At 40.5% G+C, this 21,430-nt stretch overlaps 1 protein-coding gene across 4 annotated transcripts in view; it reads right to left on the bottom strand.

Annotated features, from left to right (window-relative positions):
• LOC146991544 (alpha-1,6-mannosylglycoprotein 6-beta-N-acetylglucosaminyltransferase B-like) overlaps positions 1–21,430 on the bottom strand; it is a 127,422-nt gene that overhangs the window by 51,244 nt on the left and 54,748 nt on the right. For all 4 annotated transcript variants that reach the window (XM_085774303.1, XM_085774292.1, XM_085774285.1 and 1 more), the window contains exons 6-8: positions 21,077–21,259; positions 18,092–18,256; positions 9,963–10,132 (exon numbers count right to left, since the gene is read on the bottom strand). In XM_085774303.1, coding sequence (XP_085630429.1) covers positions 9,963–10,132; positions 18,092–18,256; positions 21,077–21,259 — 518 coding nt within the window. The remainder of the gene's footprint in view (positions 1–9,962; positions 10,133–18,091; positions 18,257–21,076; positions 21,260–21,430) is intronic.

Genomic DNA, 21,430 nt, shown 5'->3' on the forward strand with positions numbered 1-21,430 from the left:
CTGAATAAAGAGATCGGATATACACTCCCATACATAACTCAAAGGTTGAATATTTTTAATAGGAGACGCTTCTCCCCCGCATTTACAGCCAAGTGTATAATAATATTTCGAGTCAGCTGCTTTACAAGTTGTTTCTCCGTAAAACCTGCATAGTTGCTCACTTGCATAACAAAGTCAGACAGACAAGAAAAGTATTAAAGTTCTGGAAAATATAAGAAAAAGCAGCGATGTCAGGAAAGTGAGTACAGCCTAATTGCGCAGGAGAGGCAAAGAAAGCATGATTGGGGTTTTTAAGAGGAAACGTGTGAATGTGTGTGCGCTTATCTGCTAGGGCTAGGTATAATAAGGCGGCTCATAACCAGCCTGCGGGAGAGAAGGGGGTGAACTGAGGTCATTGACTCCAGTCTTTCTACAGGCTTCACTATAATGATGGTGGAAGGTGAGGGAGTCAGGTTGATGGGGGGTGACGGTGGGAGAAGAGACATGGGAGGAGGAGAGATAGGGAAAAGAGGGAACGTGTAGAGGCAGAGAGATGTTTAGATGTAAAACAAGACTTTGCATTTCCATGGACCTCACAGAAAAACAGAAAAGTGGTAAAGACGTTTTAAACAAAGCAAAACAAAAAGAGCAACTCTCCAAACCACCTACACCTGTACATTGTCCTAGAGGTTTGCAGTGTCCACAGCTCTACTGAAACTATGGTGTATCTGACCTGGCACTTACAAACACACAAGACATTTAAAAAGGTCAGACACACTTTGAGTCCTCTGATGTTGAGAAATAGATGAAAGCACGAGATTAAAGTGTAACCAAAAGCAACTAGAGACACTGTTAGAAAACAGAAAAGAGGGGGATGAAACGGGAGGTGAAAAGAGGGTGAACTGTCTACCAAGAACACTGAAATGCAGTAGTGGCCAAACTAGAGCACCCACAAGGCAAAAGCAAAAAATACAGAGAAAAACAAGTGTGAAACTCATAGAATCTGAAGACCAATCCAATTTTATAAGGCATTATATAACCTCAGTAGATAGCTCTTTTTGCATTAATCTCTTGGGTTATGCAAGCCATCTCTGGGTCAAACCATCTGACTTACAGCAATGAGCTTATGATGCAAACTAGCATTAGTTCTTTTACAGCACGCTGGCCCTGCTCCCCCCTCCACACACACACACACACACGCACTGCACACACACAAATATACAAGCACATGCAGAGCTTTTCTCTTCCTCTAAATCACCCACTAACAACAAGACATACTTACATTTAGACCAATAGCTAAGGCACACACGCAGCGGCTGCACTAACCTGGCTGGTGGCCCGAAAGTAACACTTAATGTCACTCTGCCCATCAAGCCTCTGTAGGCTTCTAATATACTTCTGACTGTCAAAACCATGTAAAGGCCAAACTTCACTGGCCTCTGTGAGCTGACAGGTCTGCAGATGTTGGCATGTATGATTTAGAAAAGGAGGAGGACAGGTTAAAAGAGAAACAAGCAGAACACAAATCCTTGTCAAAGGTAGGCTACTGTGTCAACAGTGAACATGATGTCACTGCACTTGATAAAACACAAGTTCTGTTCACCCATTTACCCGTACTGTGAGAAAGAGCTTAAAGCAACCTAGGGCTGGACGATTAATCAAATTTTGATCGTGATTACGATTTTGGCTTCTCACGATCATAAAAACATTGTAATCGAAGAAAAACGATAATTTTTTTGTCTATTGGTGTTTTATTCTGAAAAACACACATGCGCGCTTCCGCCCCCGCGCCTGCACTGCACTCCTCTCTCAGTTAATGCTGTGGACGAGTCCACTCATGTGTTGACGGCGGCGTTTAAAAATCAGCGCCAGTGAAGAGAGAGCAGCGGCCACCGCTCAGGACGAATGAACGGGAAATAATCATTTAAAACACTTGCTCGTCTCCTCAAAGCGGCCGCACAACAACAACCCTCCTCCTCCTCCTCTTCCTCTTCCCTACGGGCCGTAGGCTACATGTGCATATGTTTACAAAGCAATCTGTAGAGCGGCGGATAACGTTATACGATGTTACGACATGTATTTGTGTAGTTTAATCTGAGATCATTTATGGGGCGCGTCAAAAAAAAGAAGAAAAAAAATAGTTATGGGGTGCGTTTGTGACGAGAGCTGGGACAGCGCAGCGGGGCGGAGGCTCTGATCTTCCCAGGTTGGATTTCATCCCAGAGACGCAATAAGCGACACACACAGAAGCAGAGAGCCTCCATTGTCCCTCTTAATAAGTTAAACCATGACAATTACTCCAAATCTGTTTTTTCAAGGTAAAAATGTATAAAAGTTCAGCTAAAATAATCGTGTAAATAATCGTGATTTCAATATTGACCAAAATAATCGTGATTATGATTTTTGCAATAATCGTCCAGCCCTAGCAACCAGGGGATTTAACTCAGGGAAAAGACTGATGCTGTTTATGATTTGCTTGTTATGTAGATGTAAACTTGGTTGAGTAGAAGGAGAGGTGAACAATAGCGTCTATGGAAGCAGATGAAGAATCACTTAAACACACAGAGAATGATACTCAGAGGCATAAAAACACTTAAGAGGTTTTATGGTATAGATGAAAGTTAAAGTGCAAAGGATCTGTGAACAGATGGCCGTCATAGCGCTGCTTAATTGTTATCAAGAGTGGTATTAAACTGATTTCCACCACAGAGAATTGGACCGTTATCTTGTTTCCTTGTGGCCCAGGGAAGCCTGACTCAGCAGCTTGAGAGAAACTTGTAAAGAAGCACAAATGAGAAGAAAACAGCTGCATTAAGTCACCAAGGCAGTATCACTTCATAACAGCCGCATTAACTCACATCAGGAGCATTAACTCATAGCAGCAGCATTAAATCATGGGAGCAGAATTAACTTGCAACATTAACATTAAATCATTACGGCAGCATTAAATAACAACAGCTGCCGGTGGCATTCAAATAGTCTTCGGGGCTGGGGGGAGAATGACAATGGGTGGGCCTCCAACGTGTATGGTAAGGCTGTGTTGAAGATTTAGGGCTCTGGCTAAACTCTGCAGCAATGCCATGCCAAAGCAGCTCTCAGGCTTAAGAGAGCACCATAGTAGGGTTAAGTGAAGGTGCAATTTTGTGGAGCACAGGAGCAATTGGGCCGCTCAAAGAGGAGGTTGAGTACGCAAAGTGCCCATCAAGTGCTTCTATAACGTCTCAAAGGGAGAGAAGTTTACCACGGTACTGGGGCGTATTTTGGGACCACTTTGGTACAAGTTGATTAGAAACTGGGTGGTTAAAAAGCCTCTTGTAAGGATCCCATAAAGAATCCGCTTTGAAGGAGTTCTTCACCATCCTCCTGTATTCAAATGAAATTTAAGCAGCAGTTTAAGTAAAAATGAATGGGAAAAAGCAATTTCCAAAATGCGCATGAGTGAGGACTGAAATAATGCCAACATAACCCAAATTAACAGTACAATTCTTGATTGTAAATATACATCTGTTGGTGTGTGTTATGTGTGATCAGGAGAAGACACTGATTGAACCTGACACGATATAAGGGACAAAAAAAAAACTATAAAACTATATTTTGTTGTGTGTATTTTAGGGCTGTCACTTTTTAGAAAAATTGGGTTCGAACAATTATAAAATGACCTGTAATTCGTTCAGATGAATTTGAATCCCCCCCGCCCCCCGCACTCTGCTTAGTGTCGGGTGATGTTAGCTCTTTATCTTCCTCCTTCTCTCTGTGCTCACGTAAACAATATTCTAATAGAGCCGAGGTTCCTGTAAAGCTGTACTCATTTACATGAATCTCTGTTTATTTTGTCAGAGAATGGAGCAAGTATGAATATGCAAGTATGAGTGATTGAGCCGCAGCCCATTAAGTCTACCTTGTAACCAACAGTCTCTTCCAAGCCATTTCTAAGCTGCTGCTCTGAGCTATACCAGAAATCTTGATTGCATAACTGCTAGGGCTGGGACGATATGCTTTTCTCCCGATTCGATTCTTCTGCGATTTTTTGGATGGCGATTCGATTTAAATTGCGATTCTACGATATTGCCGATTCTCTCGATTTTTAGTCTGCATTTTTAACATCTGCACACAAATACTGTAGAAGCCTATAAATTAATATACTCTATTATAAAGTGAACTTAAACCCTTTTCAAAACCTGTAGGCTACTCTCTGTATGTAAAAAGGCTAACAAATGCACATTGCACAATATTTAAAAAAAAAAATCAATTTTTGAAAAAAAATCGATTTAAAAATCGTCAAAAAGGATATTGCGATATTTATGTGAATCGATTTTTTCTCCCACCCCTAATAACTGCAAAGCTGTTGAATAAAATCGCCAAACAAATATGTTAAAGACAAAGACTGTGATGTGCTTGCAACTATATTTACTTAAAATTATCCCTCAGAGAGAAAGCTGGCAAAAACAAAATGTCTTTGTTATGCAGTCTCTGTCTGTGATCCACAGCGGCTTTCACTGACTTTATTTTCTCAAAAAGTCATCAGGTTCAAAAAAACAAAACCCAAAAAACAAAACACAGATCCATATTTCGATAGTGTTCAAAACACCAACTGAATTAAAAATGTGAATGTGAACCACCGGCTAGAGGTTTTATATTTGCCCAGTGGCACTATCTTATTATCAGCATGCCCCAGGGACAAGAGAGACTCCATGCTCTCAGATTCCCTACTTCTTCTCTCTCCGTACTGTACTGGAGGTGTTGATTAACTGTTACTCTGTGTCTCTCCACCTGCAACCCCAACTAGCCCAGAATTTGATCTCCATGGAAACTGAGACACTACCTGCAGTTGGGATGAGACTGCAAAACTTGACACCTCAGGTTTGAAGTACTGTAGAGAGCGTAAGAGTGGACAGGGAAAGTCATGGACAGGGTGAGAAGAAGAAAGCCGTTAACAAACCATGACAAGTAATTTGAAAGGTGAGAAGTTTTTTTTTCTATCTTTTCAACATTCTTGCCTTTATTTGAGCTTTGAATTTGTAATCACTGTTTGGCATTATCCATGTGGTAAGCACTGATTAAGTCACAATATGTCCTGGAAATCCCACTTTTGTAAAAAGTAGAGTGTGCAATGTTTCTTTTTCCATCTTGATTGTCATTTATCACCTCTGTCAGATGTCACAATATGCCACATTCATTGCTTTTGGGTTACTCAGTTCACTCCTACACCCACTGCTATAATTTTCTATGTAAAGTACAGCACATAATACTCCAGAAGAGAAGCAATTTCATCACAATAGTTTCCTGGTACTTCACATTCAGGCCTCTTTAGTCTATAATGACTAGACTCTTCTGTCTACAATGGCTTATTCAGTGTATGTCACAGCAAAAGGCCGTTTCTATTCATCCTGTGCCAGAATCTTTCATCTTTCGGTTTTGACTGAACTCTCTTTATCTTTTATATCTCTTTACAGTAGTGACAGGATCGGACACAAAGATGCTGACCATCCACCCTCACAATGACCGCTGCAGCTTTTAATCTGGACACTCCAGTCTGTAACACAGAGCCATGTCTTTTCTTTCTCACACACTCATCTCAGGTGCCTTTCCAATCTAATTGGCACCAAATTCAGCTTGTCAAGCTGTTCAGTTAGCCTGCATTGTGAAGAGTGCACACTCAGCGAAGACAGGGAGATGCAAAACTCTGTACTGAATTAACTAATGTTTATGTGCTGTTGTGGGCAAGAAAATTGTATGATGAAATTTCAGCTTTGTGCGTGAATGAACAAGAGTCCAAAATTCAAAACAAAGAGATGCCATTCATCAGTGATCCTTCAAAAGAAAATCCATTGCAGAGAACCATTATTTGCATATTTGAATAACAAATCTCCTGCCCCAAGTCTACAAATGCAAACTCAGCACTTTGCTGAACTCCCCTTTCTTCCCTTTTCTCCCCCATAGGCCTCTCTATATACATTTTCTCATGAAAAATACTACCCCTCCTTTCAATCCATCTTCAAGAAAACACAGGCCCACCGTATCCTAGACGACCCCTCCCATGTCCTTTACCCAGAATATGAACTCTTACCTTCTGGAAGACGTTATAGAGCATGCAGGTACAAGTCGAACCACTACAAGCTCTCCTTCCTCCCCATATCAAATGTGAAATTTGACATTTTAATTTGCATTTTATTGTTTTTTATTGAATATGTTTTAATCAAATTTATTACCAAACCACCTTTTTTAACTTGTTTTAATGAAATGCTACTTTTACACAATATCTGGTTATTTTTTTGGAGTCTCTTACCCTTTTCCTTGGCACTTGTCACTTGTTTTACTATATTCACAGTGCAATTAATATGAATGGGTAATTTCACCCAGCGGGTCAGTGAAATGTGAATCTATTTTATACCTCCAAATGGTGTACTTCTCCACGTATAATGTGTAGACCTCGTTTTTCTCCAGTTGTCACTTTGTTGTCATGTGTGTTACTTGTTATAAAATGCAGCTGATGTCCAAGATAAATTTCCCTTTGGAGACAATACAGTTTATCCTGATCCCTGATCCTGATGATTCTCTGTGTCATTATGTCCTGTTGGCTACAAACAGCACAATTACATTCATGTGGAAAGAACAGAATAACCTGCAGCCCTTTTCATCACTAACTTTGGTATTCAGTTTATGTATATTTAAGTATATTGCCTCCCATGTTCTATTCATAGACGTTACGTTTCTTCTGGTCTATTTTCACTCTCCGTCATTGTCTACGGACCGTAGTGCATTATTGAGTCTTATTGCTCTCGCATGTTTCTCCAGTGAATAACATCCACCTGACTTAAGTACTGACTGAAAACTGCAAACCAGGATGTATGTTCTATACAGTTAGACAACTCCAGCCCTAATCAGCCCCTTAGTGGCCAATTTGCTGCCCCCTTCTTCCTCCTCAGCCAAGCTGTGGCCATGGGACCACTGTATCACAGACTATGTACACACACAAAGAGACAAACACCATTGTGGAGTTGAGGAATTGTGGAGGTGGATTGACCCCTTGGCACTTTTTGTTCGAGTTTGTTCTGATGTCAGTGTTGCCCAAAGCAAAGCAAAGCTGCTTCTAAATCTATGTTCGGACTCAACTCCCACTAAGAATTCTCTTTGGGGCAATTGTTGTCTGTCTGTCTGGTTATCCATCTGTCTTGGTTGCCCTGCCTGTCTAGATTGTCAGATCACTGGCCTGTGTCTTTATCTGTCTCTGACAACATCAATGTGTCTATTTTCGTTTGTCCATATCTACCTGGCAACAATCTTCAAAATGTCTAACTTCCTGTTTTGTCTTTTTGCACATTCTTGTTGATAGGAACAAAGGACAAGTGCAGAATGTTTACAGAAATGAACAATACTGGGAACAAGAAAGAAGTCAGAAGAGAGACAGAACATTGGACACATAAACAAATAAAACTAAAATCAAATAGTAGAGAAGGAAATTGAAAGAATGTGACACCTAGTGAGACAGCGGAAAACTTGAATTTGACACCCAAAACAGACAATGGAATGGGACAAAGAGTATGTTAACTTCTATCACACCAGCAGACAATACTTTCACTTGCTATCATAATAAATGAGCACCAACAGCAAAAACAAGATCAACATGAGAAATGTCTCTGCAAATGATTTATGACATGACATCTTTACAATCCTGGCACCTGATGGAAACATTGTGTGAAATACTGTTGACTGTGAGACATTCAAGATATCATGTAAGCTGCAAGGTGATCACTATAACTCCCCCTTTTCCTGTCAGTTTACCAACAAATGGTGATGATTGCATTTGCATAACATGGTGTGAAGTGTACACAAGTGTCAATATGTGAGAGCACTTTGGTGCAACTGAGAAACAACCTAAAAATAATATTTATGATCCCCAGTGTATTTCTGCACTTGTGCCTTTGAAATCACAGATCAGTGCGGTTGTGTGCAGCTTAGTAATGAGGCAGGAAAAACGAAGTGGCATCTGTTTTCCCGATGATTTTCTCACTAGTAGTTTTGACTGCAGTACTGCAGCTGTGAGGCTTGAATGAAGAAAATAACAGATTATCTGGGAACATCAGAGATAAAAAAAAAAGTGAGCACACACTTTTAATTGAAATTAAAACTGATAGACAAACTACATTATCACCTTTGTTGTGGGCATGCTGCTGAAACTTTTTCTGTTCCGATTTCCTACAGCAAACTGTGTGGAGAGTTTGACATCAGGAAACAAAGTCGATGTGCTTTTTCCTCATGCTTATGTTTTTTTAAAAAGACTGAGTAAGGGTCCAAATGCCGCCTGGAGAAAGATTAGACTTCTTCCCTGAGTAATCCAGAAGCTAAAAGCTATTTTTTTTTTCTCCCAAAGCCATTTTATGTGGGCGAGGTGGACAACATAATTCTTCATGCTGGTATGTTAGATTATGCAGTGCAGTTACAGAAAATATCGAAGCCCAGGTTGTGAGAAAGACCAATTTCAAAACACGGGTCCCAGGATACTGGGGTGACACGAAGGCAGTAAAAACAATCCTGCCATCCATTTCAAATCTGACAGCTGAACTCAGCCTTGTGCATGTTCCTGCCATCTCTAAACTCATTCTTTAATACACTTCCTTTAGATTTTCCCAATCCCTCCAGCTCCCTGCAGAGGTGTTATATGTCTACAGAATGGCTGCCAAAGGCTGGGAGTCAGTACAATGCTTCTTTTATGATTTGTGAGAGATGTCACAGGCAATGCTCAGTGTAAAATGCAGAGTACAGCGGGGTCTCTGTAGACATCATTATATTGATCTATAAGCCATACCTGTGTCATTGCAGTGATCAGTGATGGCAGAAAGACAAAGACTATTGGCCCAATCAAGGCTGAACAAAGACATCGCCCATCTACAGTATGAATCAGCTGTCTTCTCACACTCATACCTATTCATAATGCTGCTGTTCTACATCTGCCATTTGTCTTCGCTCTGACATCCTCTGTGATTTATTCTGTCTCAGCCGTGAAGCAGATATTGCATAGGGTGGACAGAACAAGCCTGAGGGATCTTTCCCAACAGGATAGATTTACATCCATACAGTATACCCGTCAGTGTGTGTGTGTGTGCGTGAGTGTGTGTCTGTGTGTTTTGGCTCTACAGCTGTGTCCGTCAGCAGAAACATGTAAGCGTGCTGACGCAGGGGATAAAAAGGCACACCGACGCAGTCACACTGACAGGAAGCTGTGGAGTGCATCAATACGGGGTCAATACAGCGACAAATATATCAACAGGACCTTAGAGCCTTCATGCCTAATCTTTGGGTTAAGTGGGAATGAGATGTAATTATAACACAACACTCTCTTACACATTTTGGGTATATAGAGCACAGTGATAATGGGTTGAATGTAAAAGGTCATTAGGGGCTGCAGACTTTTCGTCTTCCTCCTAATAAACAAGTTCAATACTCACTGACGTTAATGAAAGTAATTTTAAAGGAAGTCAAAAGTGTAGATGTTAACAAGGTATCAGACTTTGGCTCAAGTAATCAAAGTGTTTACTCGTAGCCTTGACCCTGCCAATCGATACACTTTCTCTTCTCAAAGCAAACATGTCTCCTTATTTGAATAATCCCAATATTGACATAATGTAATTGGTGGACTGGAGAAAATGTCACGGACTGACTCCTCTTATTAACATCTCAGACAGAGGTTTACTTTGGTTTTCAACAGTAACTACCTGATCAGCAACAATTTTCACACTGCTGTTAGTTTCACATTACTGCCGAGCTTGGTGTTTGTAGCCTTCACAGTAAAACAATTTCCATTCACAATGTCCTCTTCTCTGTAAAGAATCATGGATTAAATCACGACAAGGAGGCATAGATGACCAAGGGGCATGTTAGATGAATAATCAAAGACTTGTCTATTACATCCATGTCTTAAAAGTAATCGCCACAGATAAGCCAAACACCCCAGCACTAGTTTGGTACAGCACATTGTAACTCACCCCTGCAGCTCCTTCACAGACATGGAGATCTTCAGGTTGTGTCCCAGAACATGGAGGGCTGTGAGGATGTCAGCCCACTGGACCATCTCTCCCAACGGACCCCCCTTCAGCACCTTGGGACTGAAAACATCTCCAGACTCCTCTGTTAGGAAGCCGACATGGACCAGGATCTGAAGAAAGACAGGGACATAACACTTTTATTACACAAGCATTCTAATAATGTTGACCATCTTCAGCTGGATATAAAAACATTATTCTTACAAGTCTAATAACTGAGAACATGGTGAGGCTAAACCACTGGCCTATGAGAAAAAACAAAACTGCACCTGAATGTCACTAATAACCACACAGCTGTGTGTGCATAACACTAAGGCACGTATCATAAGTCAGAGCTAAACTAAGATCTCTAAACTATAACAAATGTTTTACTGATGGTATTTACATAGGTCTCTTAAGCTTGTATCATCCTCGAAAATGTTTAGGACTATCCAGGCAAAAATAATACTCTATGTCTAGTATAATTGAAATGAATTTGTAATTTTATGGATATTTTCTGTTTGTTTATTATGTTTTTTCTTTATTTCTTTGCCTTCTTTGCTTTTTTCTCTTTTCTTTTTCTATTGGTTGATTTATTTTAGTGATTTTGTATTGAGGGGGAGGATTTTATATAAGCCCTTTGGGCTTCTTTTCCTCTCCTGCACAATTATTTGTATTATTAAATAAAATTCTTGTTTTATCATTGTGCATATGAATAAAATAAAATAAAATAACACCTTTGCTGTTCCGAAGCTTTGCTTGAGCTTGTTTGTTGTAATGTTGCAGGATTCATTAAACTCAGCATTGTAACTATTGTTAAGAGACACACATATAGTCCTGAAAAGATGTTGAAATAAACCAGAATTGTCCTTGAATTTGAAAAGTTACAGTAGCTGACAGTTACGAACAAAGCCATGAAGACGATAAAATGTCCTTTATACATATATAATACAGTTCACAATTTATAACATGCTGTTGTGCTACTGAGTTGTTACTTTGACATTTCTAAGTTACAATTCTGAACCTGAATAGCTAAATAGTCTAGATGGACAAATCCTGATACCTGAATACTAAAAGCAGTGACGACTTGATATGTGTGTTTATGTTGTTTGTGTTACTGTAGATTACAAAACCTGATGATGTACCAGAATGTGCATCTATTGAAGTAGCATACTTTTCAGGCAAATTGTCTTGATGATACTAATGCATAATGTGTATATAGTAAGGTAAGTTTAATTTAATCTGATTTATATTATATTATTTATATACAGTACGTGTGCATACTGAGTAAAGTTAAGCTCCTTGAAAGTTAAGTCTCTGCAGTTGAAAGTGTTTTAATGAGTTTGAGGATTTAAATCATTAGAATTTCAGACTCTTTCGAAAAGGAAATTATGGAAACTGAAAAGTAATTCTTTAAAATCCTCAATGAATTATCCCTTCATGTGCCAATGGAACAGCATGCACGTGTAGAAATCCATCATTATGGACTTTACCGAACAACTCATCTCTTCTGCACAGAATGTATACACAGATAACAGCTGTAACTAATTCGAGGCACCCATCGGGAAAATCCCCTTTGTTTTAAAACATCCTATAACACATGTGAAGGAATTACAGTTTATATGTTGCACTATTATACAACCATGCTCTCACAGGCTACAGTCCCGTCACGCGTTTGCACCTAGCAAGTGCATAATTAGTGCAACCCAGCGAGACATAAGCAACACGTTGCTTTGCACAGTGGATTAGACACAGCCATGTCCAAACGTTGCACTGTGGAGTAATCCTGATTAGCTAACGCAGCATGAACACCTCCCGCTGCTTTTGCTGGCAAATGAAGCCCACAACTTTTCACCATGCAACATACATAATGAGCTTAGGGTCAACTGTGTGGAGTTGGCCAGAAAGTTTTGATGGCTAAGGCTTGTTACGTCTCCCTAATGAAAAGCTTCCAAGGGCTTTTTTTACAAGCATGCTGCAATGTATTCTCTTATTATCCATCCCCTCACCAGCCACCTTGTACTAATGTTGAAGTTAACTGCAGGAGCCGACATAGACGCCCCCTGCACACAGAACAAATACAGCTGTACATCTCACACATTTCATTATCCTAAAATGTACAATGTGACAAGAATTGAGTGAAAACAGCAGTAAACTAGTATTCATTATAGTTAATTTTATATATATTCAGTTTTGTTACAGCCATATAAGGCATTCCTCTGCTGTTGCATTGTTAACGTGTACAAAATGTGTATCAGGCATTGGACAATGGTGTGTACGCAGCAGAGTCAAGCTCCAGTGAGAATCCAGCTGGTGTGAAAAATCCTCTGATTTAATAAGCCTGCTCTATTAACTTCTGCTTCATAAAAAAAGATAAGTGAAATTTAATTACAGTTTGGGTGGCAGATGGCAAGAGTGAGAATTTATGGCACCAACACTATTCGCTCTCTTGACTTGGTGGTTGTGGTGGCGAGGGTGTATCGCACAAACACTGGCAACTATGCAAAAATGGAGACAGAAGGAGCTGAATTTCATATACTGGCAGCAGCAACACTGCTAAATAAATATGAGAAATATCAGAGAACTGAATAGCATGCGGATGGGGCTCAATAAAACTGGCATCCATACAGTAATGCAAAGTTAATAGAGAGAGGTAAGAGTGCTTTGCAAAACCTGGCAACTCGCACCCACAATCTAAACTGCTGAGGAGGGATTTCACTTCCTCTCTAATAGGCCGTATTTATCTTCATTTGCTAATGTTAATTCTGCCATATGGGAACAAAATTAGAGAGGAGTTCAATGAAACATATCAGAACAACGCTGGAGAGGTAACCTTTATATCAGAGCAGCAATCAATAGCTTGAGCGGAGATGAGAGAGACTCGTGTGGGTGGCTCGCACTGTGTTCTTCCGTGCAGATCACCGGTACACACACACTCACCGCCAACACAATCTCACAATTTGCTCATGCAACTAGCTTCAAAAAGAAGAGGTGGAAAAGCCACACAATGTGGAGGGAACAGAGGAAGCTAAAGCTTTACCTCCTCATAAACTCTTGTACGAGGCCCAGCTGACTCCCTGAGGAAATTGATCACAGACAGAGCTCTTTATGTACTGGACTTATGCTACTCCCAGATGGTGTGTGTGTCCGTGTGTGTCCTGGTGGATTAGGGATTGTTTGTTTTTGTTTGTTTGCATGTTTTCTTCTTTTTCCACAGTGACATACATCGATGAACTCCAGTCAGACTCCTTTTGTGTGTGATTCTGGATGTTGGTGCGTGTTCAGCGTGGATGCCTGTACACTCACTATGAGCTTGAGGGATTCTCAACATGATCTAAAGCAGCTCTATACTGTTAATGTCCCGTGGGGATCGAACACAAAGACCTGCCAAATCCACTGAGACAGAAAGAAAGGTACGATAACAAGGCATGTGCGCTCAAATGTCTTGCTGAACTTTATAACGCTCCATCTGTCTGTGTGCCTGTGTGTCTTTATGTGTCTTCTGTCTCCCAAAACTTTAATGCCACATGCTGTATGAAGGCCTTTCCACAGCATTATCCCTATTCTGTTATGTGATTCAATAACTGGCATAACTAGCTGTGGAAAAGGAAATCTTTTGTCTGTGTGAACGTTTTATGTAATATGATTGTGTCTTGAGTAAAAATCCTTGGAAAGTCCTTGGTGTGCACATACGAGAGCAGAGGAGTAAAAGCAGCTCTCAAGGATGTGGTACCACTCCATTGCTCCGCTCCGCTCCACTCATCACTAACAGGCCAACGGCAGAAGAATGCTAATGCTTGTCTCAGCATCTGTAAGCGCAGGACTTTGCGTGAATAAGTCTGTGTGTGTGTGTGTGTGTCCCTGTCCGATCATGCACTGTGGCCTGTATGAAGGTCGCAGCTGTCCAATGGTAGGCCACGGGTGGCACTACAAGCTGGCACTGCCAGCCATCACTGCTCTACCCTTAGTTTCACCTTCTCTTTCATGCACTTCTACAGACTACTTTCCCTTCTTTATTTCTCCTCACGTCTTTCCTCTATCCCTTGTTGTCATACTCCTCCAACCTGCTTCCTCCCCCCTTCTCTTCCACTCCCTCACTCCTCCTTCCATATCCCATTAGTCTCCACTTTCTGCACTTCATCAGTCAGAGGTCAATTAGCTCTCAAGAGGGAAGATACAGGGAGAAGGGAAATGAACAGTTTGGCATGTGCTGACAAACACACTAAATGTGCATGCTCAGTGCACACCAGGCAGACGCAGATGGGCACAAAGTCACATACCGAAACACTTAAATGAATACTAGATGGGCAGTGGATGCACTGCCAAAGGTTAACCGGGTGAGGTCAGCGTCTTTGAGTCTGGTGTCTGTTATCTCTTAAAAGCCTTTCCATTATGCGTTATCTGAACATGTCTCTTTTGATACAAAGAAAAAAGAGAACATCAATTTGTTTTATATTATATTAATACACCAAGTGTTCCATGGATGACTGGGCTGACCCAGGCTTTTGATTAAATCTGATAAAACATTGGGAAAAAAGAGTTCTCTCAAATGTACAACATCTTTGAAAGTGAAGTGCAGCTAAAGGTTGACTGTATTCTCTCTGAACTTCACAAGAAGTCAGGAAACGGCAGATTAGTCAAATAAGAAAAGAGATTTCTTAGAATATTTAACACCTTTTTCATCAAACATCATGGTAAAAATCTTTGACTGTAGAAACTATCTTCTGCTCTGACTCTAACCGAAAAAAAAACCTTCAGAATGACATCTTCCCCAAACATAGACTTTCTCAAATTGATCCTGGCATTAACCCTGGCCGTGGCAGGTGCTGACAAGCTGCTGCCTCGCTGATCCACAACTTTTGGTCTTGCTCATCCCTTCATAACAACTGGTCCAATATTTTTGAAGCTTCATCAAGTGTATTTGGCACACTTCGGTTGCCCTTTGATCCAGCTGCATCAACAATGCTTTTTGAAGTAAAAGTAGATACAGTGGGCTTATCGGAAAATCATCCACTCCATTCCATAAGGCTTTGATCAGATATCTTTATTTTCAGTAAATTGGTTTAACACACATTGTGTCGGTCTAGATACAATTAATCTCACTCCTTCAACTGTCAAATATTCATCATAGGACAAAAAGCAGTTAACGGTACTTTGCAATTTACAGGCTACAGGATGTTTTGTATGTACTGGGGTTTTCCATTTGTACAGTGTAAACGTACGTACAGTACACATAATACATTTTCAAACAACCACTACATATCGCTCCAATCTACTTTTTTAGGTTTGTGTGAATACATTTGTAATGAATAATTAATGTATTCAATGTAATTTAATTTAATTTACCCATGTGTCTTCTGTCTTTGGTGCAGTCTAAAAGAAGGGCTGTAAATATGGTGGTGCATTCTTTGCTCTGTTGTTTTGGCTTTTGTGTTCATTCCGAGTAACACTTTTTTTTATCCGTCTATCCCATCTATATACTGTCTATACTGCTGACTCACAGGGTGGCTAAAGCCAATCCCAGCTGACATAGGATGAGGGCGAGGTACACTCTGGAGAGGTCACCAGTCTATCATAAGACATGTAGGGATGAACACTGCACACACACACACACACACACACACACACCTCTGGGCAAATTTTGCACCTACTGTGCATGTCTTGAAGAAGCCTGAGAACCGGCAGGCACGGGAAGAACATGCAAGCTCTACCTAGAAAGGCCCCAAGCCTCAGAAACGCACTCAGAAACATCCTGCTGAGAGGCAACCATGCTAATCACAATGCCACTGTGCCGCCCATAGCACATTATTTCTTATTTATTTTTCTTCCATGGTATTTGTAGGTGGAGCTAGCCATTTGTCAACTACTGTAAGGGTGTAATCGGTGGAGCTTGTCTCTGGTGTGCTGGTACCACATGTGCAAGGTTGTAGTTAAGAGGTAATTTGCATAAACTACACTACAGGGAGACAACTTGAAAAAGTTGTTCCTTTGGTGTTTTGGTGCTATGGCTCTATGCTATAGCTTGTGTGTTGTGAATTATAGAAGGTGCAGGTCACTAAAGGCTGTCCATTGTACTTTTAAATGTATTTACCTCTGTGGTTTGGCTGCAGAGCGGCCTCCATTTTGGGGATAATTTATTTTAAAAAATGCGAGAAACTACTGTTTACAATGGGAGTTGTACTAAAAATAATTTTGAAGGGGAAAAAAAAAATACTATTCCTATTGCTCATGTTTCCACTGTCACTTTCATGCACACACACACACACACCCCTCCCAGTTTCCTGTCCTTGAGTCTGCTGCTGACTGTTAAAAAGAATCATCTTGCTTTTTCTCTCATTTTCCTCTCCCTCTTGATCCTTTATCCCGCCATACTTGCCTCTCTGCTCCACTAATTTATTCGTTTTCTGAGTAAACATCTACTCTGCTTACAATCAAAGAGAGAGCTAAACAAGGAAACAGCACTGAATCAACAGAGCCCCATTGGAATTGTAAAGACTGCACACTCAAGCAGAATACTAAAGCTGCTATTGGAAGTGGGGATTTTCTCAAAGGCAAAGGTTAGGTGAGTACAAGGCTATAGTCAATTCACATCAGACACTTTTTTCCGAGGTCAGACTTAATTAAAATCAAACAGTGTTCCCCTTCTCAATGCTGAAGTGATTGCCTATTTTAAAGTTTAAATTAATCTTCCTGTGAGGGAGAAAGGTAATAGTCAAATGGTAAATTTGACTGGAACATCCTGTGATTTAATTTTCAAATAAAATGTATGAGATTCTGCCCTTGGCTTTTATTGCAGTGATATCCAATTAGCAGTCAAGCGCACACACATGCACGCACACACGTACACACACACACACAAATGTACATATTTTTTTGACTCCCGTTTCTAATTATTGTGATAAACAGCTTTTGACAGCCAAGGCTAACTCTTACAAACACCAGGACATCTGCTCTTGAGATAGCAGCAGTACATTGTAAGGCACATAGGCTGCTACGGGATCCATGATAGAGGATAACAAATCCCCTCAGTGCAACACAAGAAAGGAGAACATCAATCACGGTAACGGAGGACTATTTCCACCCTTGTTAACTTATTTTAGAGAGAGATGGGGGCAGAGAGAAGCATTTTGGAGAGAAGAGGCAGAACATGTGCTCAATCTGCCTTCTCACATTAACTCATTCATTTATCATTATTTTCTTACTAAAAGATGATGACTCGTCCTCGAGCATGAAAAGAAATTGGTGGGGAGGCTGGACAAACCTAAAATGTGCTGTTGTGAAAGGTTACATGGTGCAGAGAGTTTCTAAGACTCCTGAAGTTTTAATCACATAGTCCTTTCATTGACATTTGGAAAAATAAGCCTTTAAATTACACCCTTATTTTTTCTTCTTAACCAATTTTAAATGAAATTGCCAATATCCACAGGCGTCCTGGCCCTCCAGTCTTTGCTGCTTGCTCATCTCAGCTGTGGCTCACGACTCCCCTCTCTCTCTCCATCAATCCTTTCCTAATCCATATTCTACAGTATCCTTCCGCTCTACCATCCATCGCCCTCTTGTCCTTCTTTTTTCATCTTATTCTTCTCCCTCTGGCACTGGCACATGCTTGGCATCTTGTAGCTGTACCAATCATACATCATCTTCCTTATGCGTCTTTCTGCTTTCTTTCTTTCCTTCTTTCTTGCTTGAATGCCAACCAAATTGCTTGAATGCCAACCAAAATGAGGTTTAACAATTTCAGTGTAATTGGAAACCATTTTTGAACTGATATACACATCAGGAGAATAATGTAGACTGCAGTGATGGATGGTACCCTATCATTTTTATCCTTGCACCTATTATCATATACCTTCAAGAAGAAACTGAAAAAGCTCTTCATGCCTAAAAACATTTTATGCCATAATGCTTATTTTTGAAATGAAATATTTTAGTTTACCTTGAATCATTCATTTATAGATCACTTTGAGACTCTGTATGTAGATTTTCCGGATTATATTGACTGTGAATTTACAAGGTACAATGTGTGCATTAATGTTTCCATGTTGCACAGTTTGGTTGTGTATTGCACTTTGCATGTTTGCACTTTCTGTTACCTTCTTCTGGTCCCTCCATCTTTGCTCCAGCTTGGCATCCAGGCGGTTAGCGGCTGTTGCCCATTGCTGTGCAAGGCGGCGGATTCTGCGCTTCATGAAGCTGAGGGACTCCTTTCCTGTTCCCACCTGATCCAGGAGTACAGAGAGGTCTGTGCGGAAAGCAGCCTGAGGTGGTGATGGATAGAATAGTAAAAGGAGATATGGAAAGAGGATCAGAGTAAGGTAAGGGAATTAGACCGACGTTCCAGCTACAGGTGTTACTCCCTTCCAAGGCATGATGGCAGTGTAGGTATACCTTGTACATATAAATGGTTCCCAGAGGATGAATTGTACCAACTTTGGTGATCTACTGAGTTTCCCCAAACACCATGTTTCAGATAGATAGATAGATAGATAGATCATTTATTGTCTATCTATCTATCTATCTGAATAGATAGACAGTGAATTGTTTGGACAGCTACAGGACAGATTACTACTATGTTGATATGTCTTTGTGAACTCTGCTGATCCTCATCATGAGGTCTACATTGGATATTGGACATCGTTGGATACCTTAGAATTTATCTGACCAACCCTTTCTTTCTTTTCTACAATGACAAAGCAGCCTCACAGAGCTACTAGCAACGCTGTAGACTCTCTGTCTCGTTTGCTTTTTAAATGGCTTCTAGTCTAGACAAGACGGCAAAGCTGCTGAGAGCAAGTATCAGCTGATGTAACCTGTGCATGTAAATCTTCTTATATGCGATGGAAATTCTCTGTAAATCATATAGAACACCTACTGTACTGGGACAGCAAACAATTTAATAACATGACATAATATTTGCCTTGTTAACACTTACATTTTAGGAATAACTGTGCCCCTTGAGAACCTACTACTTCAAGGCTATACACAAAGGTGTTGCAATATCAGCCACTGCATTCCTTTCAAAACAACCCTGACTCAGCTTCATTTGCATGCAAGAAACATGGAGACTGTAGTACACAGTTAAGTATTTGTGTTGCAGGGTAAAGATGGATATGTCAGCCATCATTTACATTGGCATTATCCTCATGACAATTTCACAGCTGCCACAAATGAAAATCATAAAAGGTAAGGTGATATTGTACATGCAGAGACATGATACACACAACTCACTGAAATAACCATTTTAAACACGCATGTTCTAAACATTCATCTTTTGTTCCCAATTAAACACTGTTAAAAAAACTGCACCTGTATAGAGGAAAGACTAACCTTTCTCAACACATCGCACATATAGTATGAGAGGTTGTATTCATTTCTGTATGAGGAATATGCAATTCTCTGTGACCTCAAGGTCAATGCTGACAAAAACAAAGGCTCTGAGATAATGATGAGGGGGATGAGGTTTGTAGCACCCTACGCGGCGGCGGCGGCGACAACGGCGACAACGACCGGAGGAGAACCGTAGTTTCGCTTTTACCCACCACGTCTCTCCCTCGACGCAGAGGGGAGGGAGGGAGGAGGGGGGGGCAGTGTTTCGTACCCGTGCAGGGAAGTTACATAGTGCAGTTTCAGCCGACGCGACCCCGCTCAGGCTGCGGCGGCAGCACCATTCATCCTGTTAACCATTTTTCTACCATTGCAATGAGTCTGGAAATATTATTTTAAAGCCGAAAAACTCCGCAATGTTACTTCAAGGCCTGTTTTAATTAGTGGGAAGTCAACAGGGTCAGATGAAGGTCAACTATTATGTAGTGTTGGGGGAAAACTGCTCCGACAGTATTACTGAACAACTGCTTCCAAGCAATAGGTTGCTATCCTTGAGCTTTTGATTGGTACTGTGGGCATGTGATTGACAGTTTTACAACCATTATTAACCACTCTCACTCAATTCTCAATTTTCTGTCTTTGTTGTTATTACTGGCTGTCTAAAATAGGAGATGTAAAGGCAACAATTTGAGGCTAATGATAGTTAGAGAAATATTCTATGTGGTTATTTTATGCTCTGTAAAAATGTGTTTTTCCTTTTCCTCTTTTCTTCTGTAATCATAGGAAGAAAAGAAATTAACATTAAGGCCATTAAAATGGCATTTTTCTCAAACCGAATGCACTTCAAAGACACTATATAAGGCACCCACAAATAATCTATAGTGGGGACCGTTGTTTCATTCTGTGTTGAATATATGACAGCTAAATAATAAGAAATGTGAACAGGGTGAAATAAAGGTTGCTCATCAGTTGAATATTTTGACCATCATTTCTACCACCACAGTTCTTTGAATTCAAAACTGTACCTTGGGAAAAGCAACAATTCCTCTTGTTCCCTATTTCATTTGTATGACTGTAGTATTTTCAATGAGTTATCCTCCACTGAACTGATCTTACTGGACTATGTTTACTGAAAATTAAATTCCTAAAAAGAAGAGAGTAAAAACACAATCTATTTGTCCTGTTTTCAATCCTGTATGTTTAACCCCCGAGTCTAAATCATGTCCTCAGGTGCAGATTTTGGAGTTTCCTCAGTGACAGGTAAGAAAGGGAATAAAACCAGGTTTAGTACCATTTTTGTGAGTCTATTGTGCCACATTCGGAACAGATAAAACACTTTTTCTATGCTGAAAAACAATGAGAGATTGGTGTGTTCACTCTCTCACAAGAACCATACCTTTGTCCCAATCTGTCCTGTAAGAGAGCTCTATTGTTGGCAGGTGCAGTTTTTACAGTGTTTCTCACAGGTTCATAATTTAATTATTGTGCAGGGTGGCATCGAGTGTAATTGAAGTGTGTGCAGTTTAGAGGGGGAGACTGTAATCCATCACATTTTTTTTATAGCTTAATCTGCATTTGTGCTGTCATTCACACGCATGTCAAGAGTATTTCTTTTTTCTTTTAAACAGAACTACTGTATTGTGTGTTTCTGAACACATTTACATTCTTGTCTAACATGTACAAAGTTAAGATTTATTTTACTGTTGTCATCATCGCCTGTCTTGTCTTATTAATATTGTGTGTGGTCTCCTCACCTGTCTCTTGGGGGCCTTTGGCTGCTGTACATGCTGTTGTGTGGGGGGGCTGCTGTGGTTCCTCCAGATAAGCGGTGGGCAGAACCACTCCACCTCGCTCAGGTAGATGAGGAAGGAACAGTCTGAGCCGTCGACCCCGTAGAAAGCATAGCACGGATCTGACGTCCAACGTGCACGCATCCACTACACAAAAAACAAACATCCACGTACACACATAAAAACATATACGTTATATTCTTTATCACCTTGGCTCCCAAGCTGTTAGTCCTGGACTGATTATCATGGGGCCAATAAACATTTGCTACCCGGTCATGGAACAATAATGATATATCTTTCAGCATAACATGTCACAGT

The sequence above is a fragment of the Trachurus japonicus genome, chromosome 1 (genome assembly GCF_045865225.1).
Source record: "Trachurus japonicus isolate A0001 chromosome 1, Traja_1.0".
In the NCBI taxonomy this organism is placed as follows: domain Eukaryota; kingdom Metazoa; phylum Chordata; class Actinopteri; order Carangiformes; family Carangidae; genus Trachurus; species Trachurus japonicus.